At 27.7% G+C, this 15,949-nt stretch overlaps 1 protein-coding gene across 3 annotated transcripts; it reads left to right on the top strand.

Annotated features, from left to right (window-relative positions):
• The first annotated feature begins 46 nt into the window (after nucleotides 1-46).
• On the top strand, nucleotides 47-15,726 carry PIG-T (phosphatidylinositol glycan anchor biosynthesis class T). Of its 3 annotated transcripts, XM_075356661.1 has the most exons (10): nucleotides 50-330; nucleotides 479-656; nucleotides 798-1,035; nucleotides 3,850-3,936; nucleotides 5,375-5,560; nucleotides 7,242-7,440; nucleotides 9,053-9,205; nucleotides 10,300-10,546; nucleotides 13,648-13,809; nucleotides 15,447-15,726. In XM_075356661.1, exons 1-10 carry the CDS (start codon nucleotides 153-155, stop codon nucleotides 15,595-15,597), a joined length of 1,779 nt encoding a protein of 592 aa, XP_075212776.1. In that variant the 5' UTR covers nucleotides 50-152; the 3' UTR covers nucleotides 15,598-15,726. The 3 variants fall into 3 exon arrangements, with proteins under 3 accessions (XP_075212778.1, XP_075212777.1, XP_075212776.1); XM_075356663.1 differs by lacking the exon at nucleotides 13,648-13,809 and having other exon boundaries at nucleotides 47-330; XM_075356662.1 differs by lacking the exon at nucleotides 9,053-9,205 and having other exon boundaries at nucleotides 48-330.
• The last annotated feature ends 223 nt before the right edge of the window (nucleotides 15,727-15,949 follow it).

Raw genomic sequence — 15,949 nt, 5'->3', positions numbered from 1 at the left:
TAAATAGTTTATTTTCACGTTTTAGATTTCGTTTTTCTTAGTTGGTACTTTATCTCAAGCAATTTGTGTATTTATGCGGTTTGTTGAGGTTGAGTTTGAGCAACTCAAATGGGACTTTTTCTAATAAAATATTTTTATGTTTAGGTAGAATAATGAAACTATGCTATTATCTGTCTCTAATTTTAGCTATTTGTGTAAAAATCGTTTTTTGTGTCATTCAGGAAGATAGTTTTTATGAAGAACTTCTCCTTAAACCACTCCCAAGTGATCATGTTTATTCTTATTTCCAGTTTACTACGTTATGGGACTCCAATTTTAGTGTAAATAACTGTAAGTGTAATTTATAGTTTTCATTGATAGTAACACTTTTATGTTTTTCAGTCAAATAATTTGTGAGGTAATATAACCTCAAATTTAGTTAGTAACAAAACAATATTTAAAAAATGAAATGAATTAATCAAATCATCATTTATTCCAGTTGACCACTGCCATCTCTTCCCGCGTTCACTGGGCGAAGTTGTTGGTAGATTTAATTTACAAGAACTTCATATTAGTTTAACTGAAGGATTGTGGAGGCATGAGTCGTGGGGTTATCCTGTCACTGATGCGCCTCCTGGTGCTGAAGTGTGGGCTTGGTTTAAAAAAGGAACAGCAGAGTAAGTCATTTTTTGTTCTACTTTACGATTTTCAAAGAAATGATTCTCTTTTGTTATTTTTTTCTTATGATGAGCTTTACTTTTAACAATTTTATTGCTTGTACACAAAAATTAATATTAGTCTTGTTTGAATTGTTGCAGTATAAATAAAAATTGGAAAGAACTGACAGCAGCATTATCAGGGCTGTTATGTGCTTCACTGAATTTCATTGATGCATCAAATAGTATTAGCCCTGAGATTAGTTTTCGGCTGACAGGTGTTGATGATCTTCAGAATCCATTGAATTCATCACATTTACGTTATGCTGCTCTACCAAGAGAAGTTGTATGCACTGAAAATTTAACCCCGTGGAAAAAATTATTGCCTTGTGATTCAAAGGTAGATTTTTTAATAGGATAACATATAAGATTTATATTTATTTGTAAGTGACTGCTGTTCAGGTGAATTATTATTAAGATTTTACATATTCTGTATGTGTAAAACCAATCTTACAAATTATTGTACTATTTATAGTGTGTCATTGCTCCAGAAAGATCATGCCCAAATATTGTAAGCCTACTTTTTTGCCAGTTGATAACCATGGCTGTTTTTGTTGATAGTTTATGAATAATTATGTTTAGTGCTTTGCTTCAGTCTTCAAATGTGATAATTTGTTTTTAAAAATTAAATCTTATATCTTTAATTGGCCACTCTCTTTTCATTATCAATTTCCATTTACTATCCAATTAATTTTTATTGAGAAATTTATGCAGTTTATTTAGTGACTTACCACATTTCTTTGTAAAATTATATCTGTATTGATATCAATATTGTTTTTGCTTCAGTGGTTTAAGTATTTTATTACATTGAACCTGTTGGAGGACCAGTGAGTTCTTATTGCTTTGTTGTCCAGTATAGATTCAAAACCATTTCAACTGTCATGCTACACTACTGTACTATGTACTTTTTACTTCCTTGTACGACGTAAAGGAAGCATTGTGATCGCAAAAATTTTGGTTTTCAGATTTCAACCAAAATTACATTTTGACCATCCCTTAATCTATTTTGACTAGTTTTGGCATGACATCTGTATATATGTATTTATTTCACATAACTCAAAAATGATTAACAGTATGATGTTGAAATTTTGGATTTTGGATTTAGGATTTAGGACTGTTAAAACATCTAATTGTGCACCTCTCCTTTTGATCTGCTATCAACTGGACCAAAAAAGCCCAAAATAAAAATTTGGATTTTGGACTTTTTCTTAACTACAGTAATAAGCCCTCATTGAGAACTTTTCAATGATATATCATAAGGGGTACATATTTTCATTGGTTCCAGAGTTATAGCCAAATAAAATTTTAATTAATGAAATATTTGGATCTTACAAGAGGAAAGCACATCAGTTTGAATCTGACTTCATCTCCTCTTTTTAATTTAAATATATTAATGTATTAATAATTATTAACCTCTGAATTTAAAAGTAATTTATGATAAACAATAATTCAATAATAACAATAAATAAAGATATGAAAAAATATCAAAAGTTATTAATGAAATAAAATTTTATGTTCTTTTCATTTAAAAAAATGTGTATATGTAATATAATAGGTGTACAAGAAAGTCATCTGGTGTCCATGAGATTTTTCCTGAGCTTTCTATTTTCAAATTTAGTTTTAAAAATTTGAACGATTATGGCAAAAACATTTGTATGATTAATGATATTGCTAATATTTGTGGATATATTCTTGTTTGATGTTTTTTTCCCTGTGAAGTTTTTACTTTCCCTATAAATATTACATGTATATTTTGAAATATATATCGTGTGTATTCACGTAGGAGTACTAAATTAAAGTCTCAATAATATTGATTTAGATGTATATGTTATTTATAGCCTAAGTAAAATTTTAAAAGTTTACATTAGATATGTAAATAAGTAATGTAAACATTTTAAGTGCAGCGACATTGTGCAATTTGTGTAATTTATTTATAATATGGATTATTAGGAAAGAAATTAAAATAAAAGTTGAGTACCGTTGAAGTAAATAAATGAATGAAAGTGAATAAACTTTGGTGTATTCATTGCAATGTTTACCTGTGCAAAACAGAGTCTCCTTTTCTTTCATACTGAACTCAAATAGTATAAGACTATCAGATTAATAATATGAGTTTACAAGAAGAGGTAAACTCTTACCACAACTCTGGTGCTACCTATAAAATAGTGCTGAAAACATGAGGGTTATTGAAATGAAATGTTATATCTTAATCATTCAGTAAGTTATTATTTTCTAAACAAATTTGTTTAAAAGAAGGAATTTTTACAAGAAACATGAGTATGGCAAATTCAGTTAACTTCAGAGTAAGCCTGAGATTAATGATACACCAATTGCCAACTGTTCGCATATTTCAAGTTGGCCCAAAGTTGGCATCAAAGTTTATTTTTGATAAGTTCTGAACAAATGAAGTTTTGCAAAAAGGCGGCTTATTCTAGCTATTATAACAGTAAATGAGTATATGTGTACTATAAGGTGATCTGAAATATAAAATGTATATAAAGTTTCAGCATTTTAAAAATAAGTATAAATAATTGTGTAGCAATGAATATGCTAATTCAATTATTTTTTTTTTAGTACACGAATTTTTCAATATTTTGATTTAACAATAATTTTTTTTATTTCATCATTCAGTATGCAGAAAAGGGAGGTAAGTTTTTGCACCGTTAGTTCTAAAAGTGATTGCTACTATAAGTAGATTAAAATTATTTATAAGATTAAAATTAATTATGGAAGTAAGTTAATCATATAAATAAGAGAAAAAAGAATTTTATTTTCAGTTTTACTGCTTGTGTTAGTCATAGTGAAACTTTTTAATAGATATTTTAGAAGTTTATGCAGTGGAATGTAATTTTAATTTATGAAAAATACTAAGCCTGACCAAAATTTGAACTCCTGAGTTCAAATTTAAAACTCCTGAGTTTTCTGAATTAAAAGGCCAGTCTGTATAGATGTCTACAGATTCTTGGCATTGTTATTATTTGTGAACTTCCTAAATTATACTTTTCCTTTGAAGTAAATATAACTAATCTACTATAAAATTTTATTAATAAATTTGCTTTTGTGAAGGAATTTTCTAAATTGTAATTTTTCTTTAAAAAAGAATTAGTAATATAAAACCGTATTATTGATGAATCATTTTATTTTTTATTTACAGAAAGGATTAGCTACTTTATTAAATGCTGGTTATATTCATAACACAAATTATCATTCACTCGGTATTCACTTAAGAGAAATTTGTAAAGTAAGTAAAATTTCTTCTTACAAGATTTATCTGTTTTCATTTATTTGAGCAAACATCCTCATTTTAATTATGGTAATGGTAATAAAGTGTATTCAGAAAAATAACTGAGTAAATTAAATTAATTCAATTTCTTTATTAATATTTGTTTGCATTACGTTATGGTTACTGATGAGTTTTACTGGATAGATCACCCTGACTTATCTATCCTTGATATTCCTTTATTTTATTTTATTTATTTTCTTTCATTTGTGAAACATGCTGTAAGATACTTTACATTTCTTTGTGAAATGTAGTTTCAAAAATTTCCATATAGTCAGCACCAGTTTAAAATTGTAATCATGACAGGAAGATTATTTTTGGTAGATTTCCTGATTTCATACTATGCCAGTGTCGCAGTATTATTTTAGTCCTATTAGCAACAACTGTATGTTATATGTTTCAGTTCATCCTAGTTCAAGATATCAATTATTGAAATTATACAAAATGTTCAGTTTATAAATAACAGTGGCATTTCATGAGAATTTTGTTTTTATTGATGATATGCCCATAAGTGGCTATGAACAAATTGTGTGCAGTTTTGATTAATTGATGAAAATGTTGAACTTGTTTAAAATGGTAAAAGGAAATCTGTTGCAGTGGAAGAGTTTGTTATAAAAATAGAAAATTTCCTGAGTGATCTGAGAATGTATTGTGGTTGCCAGTATACAATAATCCAGAAATTAATTTTTACAAGAATGCATTTAACAATTTTACTTATCTTAGTAGCGTAGAATACTGATTAATATTTTATAATAAAATGTTTATCAAAATGTACATGTGTTATTTTCAGTCTTTCTAATCTTTTATAATGATAACTAATAATTTAGTTCTACCCATTTCTATTCCTTTTTCTACAATTATCCTTTTTTACATTTTTTTTTTTGTTCAATATCTACCCATATGTAATAATACTGGGTAGTACTGCTTCAAGATTCCTTTTAAACTAAAACATTAAATGGGTTTAAATATGTTGGGCTAGTTGGTTACTTATGCAACCTGAATTATTTTAAAAAGTTCCAAAAATACTTTCTGGACGTTAGCAGCATGAATGAAATTGTCTTCATTAAGGTTGTAATGTCTGAAACATCTATCGATCTCTTCTATTTGTCTTAAGCTAATTTTACTTGTTCCTGGTTTGAATTTGTCCCTGAAAGGAAAGTGAACAGACACTGATGAAGATCACATATGCAATAAAGCAACTGAAGTAGGTTTGCCAAAACAGGTTTTGCAATGTTTTGAAAATTTATAAAATATTGAAAATAAAAATTCTAGGAACTGTTTAATTTACCCCTTGTAATGAAATTATGTGTTGCTTCTTTATTTCTTATAAAAACAGTACTTTTACTCAAAGAAAAGCAAAAGGTACAAAACTAACAATTTTTTTATAATTCTTTTTCAGCCAAATACCGATTGTTCACAAACAAGTATTGAATTGAAACAGACTGTGTCACTTGTCTATGATTTGGTAATATTGGAAGGTGCTACTCATGACTGGTCTGTAAGAAAATTGTTTGGTATTGGTATAGCAGGTCCTTGTCCTTTAGCAAAGACCAGCTCCATATACGTTGATGTTACTTTAAACCAGGTTTGTTTTGTGAAGCTTTGATGTGTAATGTACAAAATAATTTATAAATTAAAATTTGTTTTGACTAAATGTGTTGCTAATATTCAGATTTATGTAAATTTTCTTGCAAATTAGGTTAAGTGGGTGCTTTTGAGAATTCTACATAATCACCTGCTTGTTTATTTAATACAAGAATTACAAACAATTGTTGAAACTTTATCAACTATAGCTATTCTATAACTTATTTACAGAATAAGCAAAACTATTTTAAAGAAAAACCTTATAGATTTTTGTTAAAAATGAATATAGTATCTCGCATCTACAATATTACACATAATATTGTAGTCAAAGAATAACATTTGTACATTACATGAACATTTTAAAATAATTATAATGTGCAACATGATTTTTTTTTTCAAATACACTCATACCTGAATGACAATACAAACTTTAAATGTATATTTCATTGCATGTAGACTGATTAAAATTATGAAATCTGAAAATAAGATATTACTCTGTAAGTGAGTAATTTCAAATAATTAACATACTTATTTTCCTTTGTTATTGTTAGCAAGGAAATAACACTTTCTTTTGTTTTAAAATTAACTTGCCTGTAAAACAGCAGTAAATAGAGAAATGTATATTAAAATTTGTAGAATTTTTTATTTATAAATCTGAAAAGTGTATTATTGTAACAAAATATTTCTGCTCAAATAAATAAGGTTGACTTGAGGTAATCTGTCAAGTCTTTTACAAAATATGTATTAGTGTATGTATTTTTAAAAGGAAGTTAGAGATGAATACAAGATGATGAAATCATTTTAACTAAAATTATACTAATTGAATCCTTGTTTTCGTATTATGTCAGTTGTAATAAGTTGCAAATAAATGCATAGATTAAATAAATGTCAAAGAAATATCTTTTGCTTGTAGCTTTGGGTATTTTTAAAACTGTATCAGGATAACCCGGTGGTTAAGTACTTACTTTTCCATATGAAAGGTTTAAAAATCATGCTGTACTCCTAGTTAAATTGCCATATTAGTCACGCCTCCAGGTCATTCAGTCTTACTTGCATTCTAATGGGACTATGGTTAGAGCAATGGAATTTTTGTCAGAGATTTGGGATTTACAAAAGCTGCAGTTCAGACCAGCCAAGTCTACCTTGTTGCATTCAGTTTGCTACAGTCACTTATTTCAAAATGCAGAACTACAAAGTTGATGAGCAGTCAACTGCAGAAACCTTGCCCAGTCTTGGGTCATATGCTTCATGGACCAGACTTTGGCATATGGTGTTGAAATCATAAAATTCTTAATAATTCATGTTCTTATTTAAACTCATATTCTATTCATATTTAACTTAAATTTATTGTAGATGTAGGAAGTGTAAAATAAGATAGGAAAGCGTTCAACTTGTGACTTATGGATACATCATATTGCTCAAAGAGTTGAAATGTGACTCCCAATGTTTCTGTTTTTAACTGGACAAAGTTTCTCATAATAATGAATGTTCATCTAAACTGAAATAAATTAGTTCCATAAAATTTTCTAACCTTATTTTATTTTAGAAAATATATATTTTTTTATAACAAAGTCGGATATTTTATAATTACTCATTTTAGATATGTTTTTTACATCACTGAATTTTTTTTTTATATTCCTATTAAAGGAATCTCAATTTTGACATATAGTTTATTTTCCCAGACAGGTTCTGTTTTTCATCTATCACCGATACCTGAAAAAAAAATTTTAAGTTCCCGTGGTGGTCATACTAGTCAGTTTGCTGTTTATGACATTAAAGAGATCGGTGAGAAAATATTTAATATTGCTGCATCATATGACAAGACACGTATTTACAATTTGAATGTTCCACCTGTAATATTTGCTAACAGATATATTGTGGGTAAGTATTTGGTAATTAATTATTGTAAAATTAACATTTTTCATTAACAGGTTATTGAAAATACTGATTTTTTCCTCCTTATTGTAAATATATGTATGTTTTGAAAACGTTTTAGTATTGAAAATATAAAAAAACTACTTTCAAATACATTGGTAAATTTTTTATACAGCTTTTAGTAGGGTTAATTTTCTTTTAAGTCTAATATAATTTGTGTAGAATGTCTATTTTATTTTGTCTTAAGTAGTATTATTCATAAAATTTAAGCTTATAAAGGAAACATTTACCCAGAATATTAAAATGTAATCAATTACAGAATACTAGATAAGATGGAAAATTGGATTGTATATACTATAATGGTTTCAAAATACATTGAATGTCTCAGGGATGATTAGTATCCTTGAAATGTGAATAAGGTAAAAATCTAATTCAAAAAGGTAAAATTCTAAAGTCAAAGCATTGTTTAATAAGCCAATTCCCATGAATTATTAAAGGTAATAATAATAACTATTCTTAATAAGTTGATAATAATTAAAGCTAACATCTTATTTTTAATTAAACAATGTGGAATTTCTTTAAAAGAAGTGCTGGTATATTTGTATCATATTTTTAAAATTGTTTTGTAAAAATGAGCTAAAATTTGGATATTGTAAACTTTTTAAACAGTGTGTTCCTGTTATCAATATTAATCTTAGATATTGCTAAAAATAACTATCTCCTATTATTTTAATAATTGTGAAATTTTTGTTGCATATCTAAAGTACTATTTAAGTTTCAACATCTGTTCTGACACATCAATAAACCTGCATTTAACTATTTGATCATCTGTGGGCATTTAACATTTATTTTATGTTTACTATTGGTTCTGTTGTGTAGTTAATTACTTATTATTAAAGACTAAACAGTTTTCCAGAAATAAAGTGACAATTATTATACCAAATAGATGGTCCTTTAATAGAGTTACTATCTTTGTTAAAGTTTGTCTGTGTGTTTGCAACAGCATCATGTGAGAACCAGCATATTGATTACTTTCAAATTTTTAGGATACATTCTTGTTATCCCAGGGAAGGAAATTTGATGAAAGATAGGGGAAAAGTTTTTATTCGTTTTTAAAGTCCTCATGTGATCTAATGATATAACTTAAGAAAACAGTTTCTCTTTAAAAACTTACTGTAAAAGAAGTTGATTATTATATTTCATGACTTAAATTGTTTCTATCACAAACATTTTAAATAATGGAAAGAAGATAATGGAGAGAGATAGGTCAACTATGGGGTTGATGAAAGCTGGGCAAGAGCAAAGCCTTCTTTGCTCCATTTTTCTTTAATAGAAAATCATTTTGGAAGTTCCTAATTTAAAATTAATAATATTTTGTGGTCTGAGATATGTATAATCTTAGTCTGAAATTTAAAAAAAAAAAATTATGTAGAACTTCGTTAATTTTAGGTAATTAACTAAATTACTCAATATATTTAAAAAAAAAGGCCTTTATTACCTTTATTAAGATTTTAAACAATTTTTATGAATAGTTGAGATATGCTATAATAATACAATATAGTCAACTTTTAAGTAATTAATTGTTATACATCTAATAAATTATATTATGATGTTTTAGGATATGGACAAGAACGTGGTGGAATTGTTACCAAAATTCATAACCAACATTGGAATCCAGTAACTGTGATATTTTTAGAGAATATACCTTGGTTTATGCCAATTTACTTCCATACATTATTGATAAAATGTAATGGAAAAGAAATAAAACCATGTGAGTTAAATATTGATGTTTAGAACATATGCATACAAATTTCACATTAAAATCACTCTGTTTAAAGTATAACGACTATCTATCTGTAAATTTATTAAGTGTCACAGAGTTTTAGACAGTAACCATAAAAACACAAGACACCAATGTTAAAAATGGCATACTGATAAAACACAAAAAATGAAAATGTTTATGCTGAAAATGAGAGAACATCACATTCAGGTGTTATTCAGTCTTGCCAAGTGATCATTTCCCTTAGTTCAGCGCAGTAATTCATACTTTAATGATCACAAAGTATTAATTAGAATTATGCATGAATGGTCAACATTTTTTTCATGTATTTATTTCAAATGTGTATTTAACAAGTCATCTTTATATGTATTAAGAAAATATGTTGACAAAATTTTCAAAAGGTAGTTTGAATTTTCCTTACAAATATTGTATTTAGTGAGAACTTAACAGCTAAATAATGTTTATTATACCATTCACAAAAAGAACAAGTTATACACCATTTTTTATATGTATAATGTAAATTTTTTTTCAAAAAACAATTCTTGATCCGATTAAGTAGTCCCACACATAAACTTTAGCATCAAAGTTATTTATACTACCTTCATTGTAAGAGATATAAACAGCAGACTCTTGTGGTTCAATCTAATTGTCTAAGTTGTCTCTAATTGATGGGTATTAAATAGATGATGACCTGTTCATTATATGCTTTGTTAAAATTTGATAACACCAAGACAAAGCACTTAGTGGTGTTAGGTCATCCTGTACTTTTATTCATATCACAATGACATTTTGGATTAACTGTTGTTTCAAGCAAGATTTTTGGATAACTCTTATACTGGGCCTACATTATGTATGTTTAGAGTTTATGTTTATTCATTATTGTGTGGAAATTTTATTTTGATTATTATCAATTGCAGTGAGTATATGGAGATGTTAATTATTAAGTACTTTTTTTGCACTTCTTTCATTTTATTGCAATTTCTCCAGCTACATCCACTAATGATTTTTAAAATTAATTTTCTGATTTTTTTTTAAATTGAATTAGTTGTAGGTAAAGCAAATAAATAAGAATTTTCTAATTGCAGTGGTGAAAAAATTTGTGCCTGGAAAGGAAAGAATCCGACCATATTACCTTGAAGTTGTTGTTGAACTTCAACAACGTTCTGTAACTGAGATTTCAATTGAATTTGATTATATGTTTTTAAAATGGCAAGAATACCCACCCGATGCAAATCATGGTTTTTATGTCGGGTCTGCTATTGTCACTGCCATGTTACCAGTAGCTAGAAATTATACTGGATTACCCCAAGATGGATCTCTATTTTCTTCAAGGTATGTTTATTGACATTTAATGTAATACATATTTTTATCTTTGTTTTTCTCTTATGAAGCTCTTTAATTAGTAAAAAAAGGTAACTGATATCATCAAATAAAAATAAATATGTGAATAATTAAAGAAAAGTTGTATTGCATTGAAAACAATATATTAAAATAATTATCAGTTAATTGATAATTTAATAGTTGACTAACACATTTAATGCAGCTACCATTTCTTGAAAACCACTTCTTAGTATAAAATTTAGTTCACTGATCGTTATTTTCTACAGTTAAAAGCTTAAAAAATGTTCCAATTGGCTAAAAAAAAGACTTTTCTAAAAAGTTATAGAAACTTAACAATAAATCACATCATGCAATAAATATTTTACCGTACAAATGTTATTAAATGAAAAAAAAAGTTGGGAAAGATGACACACGCATTGAAAAGTCAATAATCTTGGTATATGTTGTTACATTCACTGTGCTGATTAGTCTTTGACTAAGAAAGGTTTTAAAATTAAAAATGACATATTTTTATAGCAGCAAAGGTTAAGTATTGAATTTGTACCAGTATTCCTCTTGTTTATATTTTAAATCAGCCAATTTAATATTTAAGGATAATTGACAAAGTTAGCAAGTGAAGCGAGCTTTGGGTTATGTTGATGTCATATAAAGTTCAGTACTCAGGTTTGTTTCCTAATCAAAACTTTAACTGTGATTCATAACTGACCAAGGTGATGTTTAAAGCTAAGAAATACTTTCAAAAGTTAATTATGAGGAATGTTCAAAAAGGAACATCAGTGTCAAATCTGTTGTCAAAATACTAATATCCTCTGGACTAGTGGTGGGAAAATATGATTCTTGTATCAAACACAGGTCTGGCCTTGTACAAGTTTTCTTGTTGGTGTTAAATGTTTACTAATAGCCTACCCATATTTGATCAATCATGACTTAACGACAAGCAAAGCTTCACAGAAGTATTACTTACATATTCTTATTGACTTTTTAAAACTAGAAATGACCATCAGTATCGAGAAATCTTTACCATACATCTAAGTGTCCAAGCACTTTCATACAGAATCATTCTCTAACATGTCAGTGGATGTTGAGCATGCTTTCCTTTGAAATTACACTAGCAGGAAACAATACTATCCACTGTAGAACACTGACCTATCTCCTCTGACTTAAAGAAGTGACGTGACTTCAGAAGACTGAACTTACAGAAGACGGAACTTATAAATTCATCCTTATGAATGGGGAGTGGAATAGAAAAAGCCCAATTAAATACAAAATTAATGACAAATATTTTCTGCTATGTCAAATTTGTATTCAGTTTCAACAGTTTGCTCTGCAAATTGAAGAATAAAAAACTGAAGATTTAATTTTCTTCGTTGATTTTTGTATTTGATTTAAAACACATGTAATTGAAGACATTTTACACTGGTCCTGTGCAAAGACTACATAACCCTTCAAATTTGATACTTTAGCAGTACCTGAAACATCTGACGAAGCAGTTTGCTGAATAAAAAGGAAAAAAAGATGTAAATAAAGTGCAAACTGTCAAAGTAATCATTTTATGTATTTTCCATTGGAAGGGTTATTGCATACAGGTAGGATTACTAACCAACCATATTTAGTGGCTGATTAGTGATTATTGCAGAAAATACCACATGAAATAAAGTGTATATTGTGCAAAACTCAGATTCGCATGTCTGTATTATTGTATAATAGTGTATTATCCTCACCTTTTTATCTACACAATCAGTTGTCAGATTTATTTTCTTTTAAGAATTGATGATGATATAAATATTTTCTTTAAAATGAAACAAGGATGATACTGGTCATTTGCATGCGTTACAATTTACTTTTTATTGTTTTTAGTATATGTATCTCACACCATTTTAAAATGGATTCCTTTTTTTTACGTTACATCATAAGATGTAATTGGCTGGCACATAAAATTATTCAGTTTAATTGTTTGCTAACTTTGCTTGCCATTACGTATATTCCTGCTCATATAATACTGGTAATAATGGAAAAAAAGAAGTAAACAGTTATACCTGTAAGTGTTTGCCTATATAAAGATATTTAGTTTCTTTAAATAGTCCATGAAAATAAATTAACTATTTCATAGCCATGTGTACTAATAGATGAATCATGTCTTTATCTGAATATACACTATTTTTTTGTGCTGCTTCTTAGAATTTTAAGGTTAAATGGTCAAGACCTAACAGCAAATAGCTTCAATGAAAAAACAATATTTCCTGACCTAAAAATCAGAAATGCCAATGAAAAAACTAATCTAATAAAATAAACAATACTACAAGGACAAAAAAGTTGACTAAATAGAATAAGTTTTTACTGTGAAAAAGTTAACTAGAGCTTTGATTGAGAAATCATACGGAGAATTTACTGTGAAAGTTTCAAGTAAGTAGATAGCAAAAGTATTTGCTATTAGATCTCTTTTTATGAAAGCAGAACAATTTTTTGTTTAAAAAAATTTAATTTCTTCACCAACAAGATGCCCAAAAAATCTGAAAGTCATTAAGTTCTGTACTCGCTATCTTTGTAAAAGATAATAAGATAATTTGATTCTTTATAAAAGGATCAAATCGCACTGCATACAAAAGATTTAAATTTAGCTCAACTATAGTAATGTGTTCCATTTTTGCATGAAAATAAGCATAAAATACTTATAAAAAAAATATGCAAAGCTTAAAAATCAAATTATATTAATTATAAAGCAGTTATTAATCACATATTGTGATACCTATTAGAGGAAATTCAATTTAGACAGATTCTTCAATGAGACTACCATCTAAACAGTAAAAGATAAAATGAGTCAGTTTCAGTTACTTGCTGCAGAATTACATAATTTGATTTTGTTAATTGGAGACATTAGGAAATAGTTCATTAAACCATAATTAGCATAAAACATATATTTTATCCTACATCAGCCAAGTTGCTTAAAGTCAAATTATGTTGGCAAATACTTTTTTTATTAATATTTATCTTTTTTCCTTGTATAAATAAACAAATATTTTCCAGTTATTTGTTTATTAGTGGATTTTATATTATGGTAGATTATAATTAAAATAGTGATGTATATTTTACAGTTTTAATGCATCAAGACCAGGTTACTTCATACAGTTGCGAACAGAGTCTTTAATAATTAATCTCCCTACACCTGACTTCAGTATGCCATACAATGTAATATGTCTGGCTTGCACTGTTGTGGCACTTGCATTTGGACCTATACATAATATAACCACCAAGAAGTAAGTCACTTTTTCTATTAACTACAGACTAAAACAAACAATTATATTTAGTTAATGATTGATAATTTCTTAATCAAAATATTATATTTTGATTAGTACAGTAACAATCTAACAATTCACTACCACTTTAAATACCACTATTTTAAAATAAATACAAAATAATACATTTTGTATTTATTTTAAATATCATTTTTTATTAATATATGACTTTTATATTTAATGTTAATTAGACAAGGTTTAACAACCCTAATAAAATATTAAGGTGCAATAATCAGGAATCATTTACCCATGAGATTAATGTTAAATTAAATAATTTAATTTAACTGCGTAAATTTTTTTTGTAACATTTTAAGTTAATTTTATTAGGCAATTTCTGTTAACAAACTGATCAATTTTAATTCTTTCGTAATCTTGTTTATTTGAAGCAATCTCCCTTTTAAAGTTGAGACCTGTCAGAATGGAAAATTTTTAACGAAAAGCTTTTTATTTTATGACAAGTATTATGTGGTATTGTATTAATGACTAGCAAAATTTAATGCTTTTACTTAATATACAAAACAGAAATACAGGGGTTTTAATTTGTTATATCTCTTGGATGAGGTGAGGTGCATAGTGTTCATTTAATGCTAGAAGAAACAGAAAGAGCAAACATGGCAATTTTTTGCCTGCAGATTTCTTTTTCTTTTTTTTCCTGTTTAGCCTCCGGTAACTACTGTTTAGATAATACTTCAGAGGATGAATGAGGATGATATGTATGAGTGTGAATGAAGTGTAGTTTTGTACATTCTCAGTTCGACCATACCTGAGATGTGTGGTATTGAAACCCAACCACCAAAGAACACCGGTATCCTATTCAAGTCCGTGTAAAAATAGCTGGCTTTACTAGAACGCTGGAGCTCTCAACTTCCAAATCAGCCTGCAGATTGATTCCTCATCTTTTTGCTTGACAGCCCCTTTAGCAAAGATGATGACTCCTGAACAGAAAGCCTTCTGCATTTTGTTAAATATGGATCTGTAGTTACAGTGCAATGTGTGTTCGGTAGTAAGTGTAACTGTGATCCTTAAAGTGACAATAGCATAATTAGTTTGAAGTGACTGAATACCTGAGTAAAGGGAAGAAAATGTTAAATGTATTATAAATAAATTGTCAAGGAAGTCTTTGTAAAATGCCCAGCCACGAACGCCAATATGGATTATTTTAAAGTAATGCTTATATGCGTTCATATAAGCATTAAGCTTACAGATTATAAAAAATAACTAACCATAATAGCTAACCATAATCAAAATACTGCAGCATGAAAATGACACTCTCTTGTTCATATTGTGTTAAAGTAACATACATAATGTCTGTGTCTGTAGTCAGAAAATTCCTTTGAAAACTTACACTGCAAAAGGGACTCCAAAGTTAATTTTTTTTATCCTTATGGTAAGTTCATTGGGCTGTTCTTCACTGAAATGAACATATCTGGAGTTGCTTATTTGGATATGCCGCATAATAGCTCTTTCCTCAATAGTGTTAATCTAGTGTTAATTAGAATCACTAGATTTTAATTAATGCGTTTTGTTTGAGTACATTCTATTTTTGTTTTATAATCCATTATTTGAGAAGAGATATTTTATAATCTGTTTATATTTAGGTTGCATATGATGAAAGTAGATAATGAAAAAGGAATTGGTGGACACTTCAAATGGTTTCGATCTGCTATAAATAAATTGAAAGGAAATAATAAAACAGCTGAAACAGATGAAAATAAACATTCAGTGACAACAGATAAGAAAAATAAATGAAAATACTTCCATTTAGATTGTATAATTTAGGAATCCTACAATTAGACATTATATAAATAAATGTTTTAATGTTATTTTAATAAAACTTTGTGATTTTGTTATAATAAAGACTTTTCCTATATAATACAATGCTTCAATTTATCATTTATTTTTATGTTTTTATGCATATCCCAATGTTAGGGAAAAAAATAATTTGCATCTGAACTGCATTTGAATTGAGGTACATATTTGTATTTATTGGGATACATCATACCACCTCTTTTGAGTTGATATCCCTATGTGTATCCTTTTGATCACTATCCTTTCTCTTATTATTTATTAATCTTCTCTGGATAAAATGAGAATTACCTCA

Source organism: Lycorma delicatula, chromosome 2 (assembly GCF_047948215.1).
Source record: "Lycorma delicatula isolate Av1 chromosome 2, ASM4794821v1, whole genome shotgun sequence".
NCBI lineage: Eukaryota > Metazoa > Arthropoda > Insecta > Hemiptera > Fulgoridae > Lycorma > Lycorma delicatula.
Note: the sequence above shows the minus strand (reverse complement) of the source record. Positions and strands in the feature narration are given on the sequence as shown.

Excerpts from the sequence above, each read along its gene's own strand:
- PIG-T (XM_075356661.1), top strand. The coding sequence starts at position 153 with ATGAAACTATGCTATTATCTGTCTCTAATTTTAGCTATTTGTGTAAAA. Across the intron at positions 1,036-3,849 it reads TATTGCCTTGTGATTCAAAG|AAAGGATTAGCTACTTTATT; the intron begins GTAGATTTTTTA and ends TTTTATTTACAG. Across the intron at positions 3,937-5,374 it reads ACTTAAGAGAAATTTGTAAA|CCAAATACCGATTGTTCACA; the intron begins GTAAGTAAAATT and ends ATTCTTTTTCAG.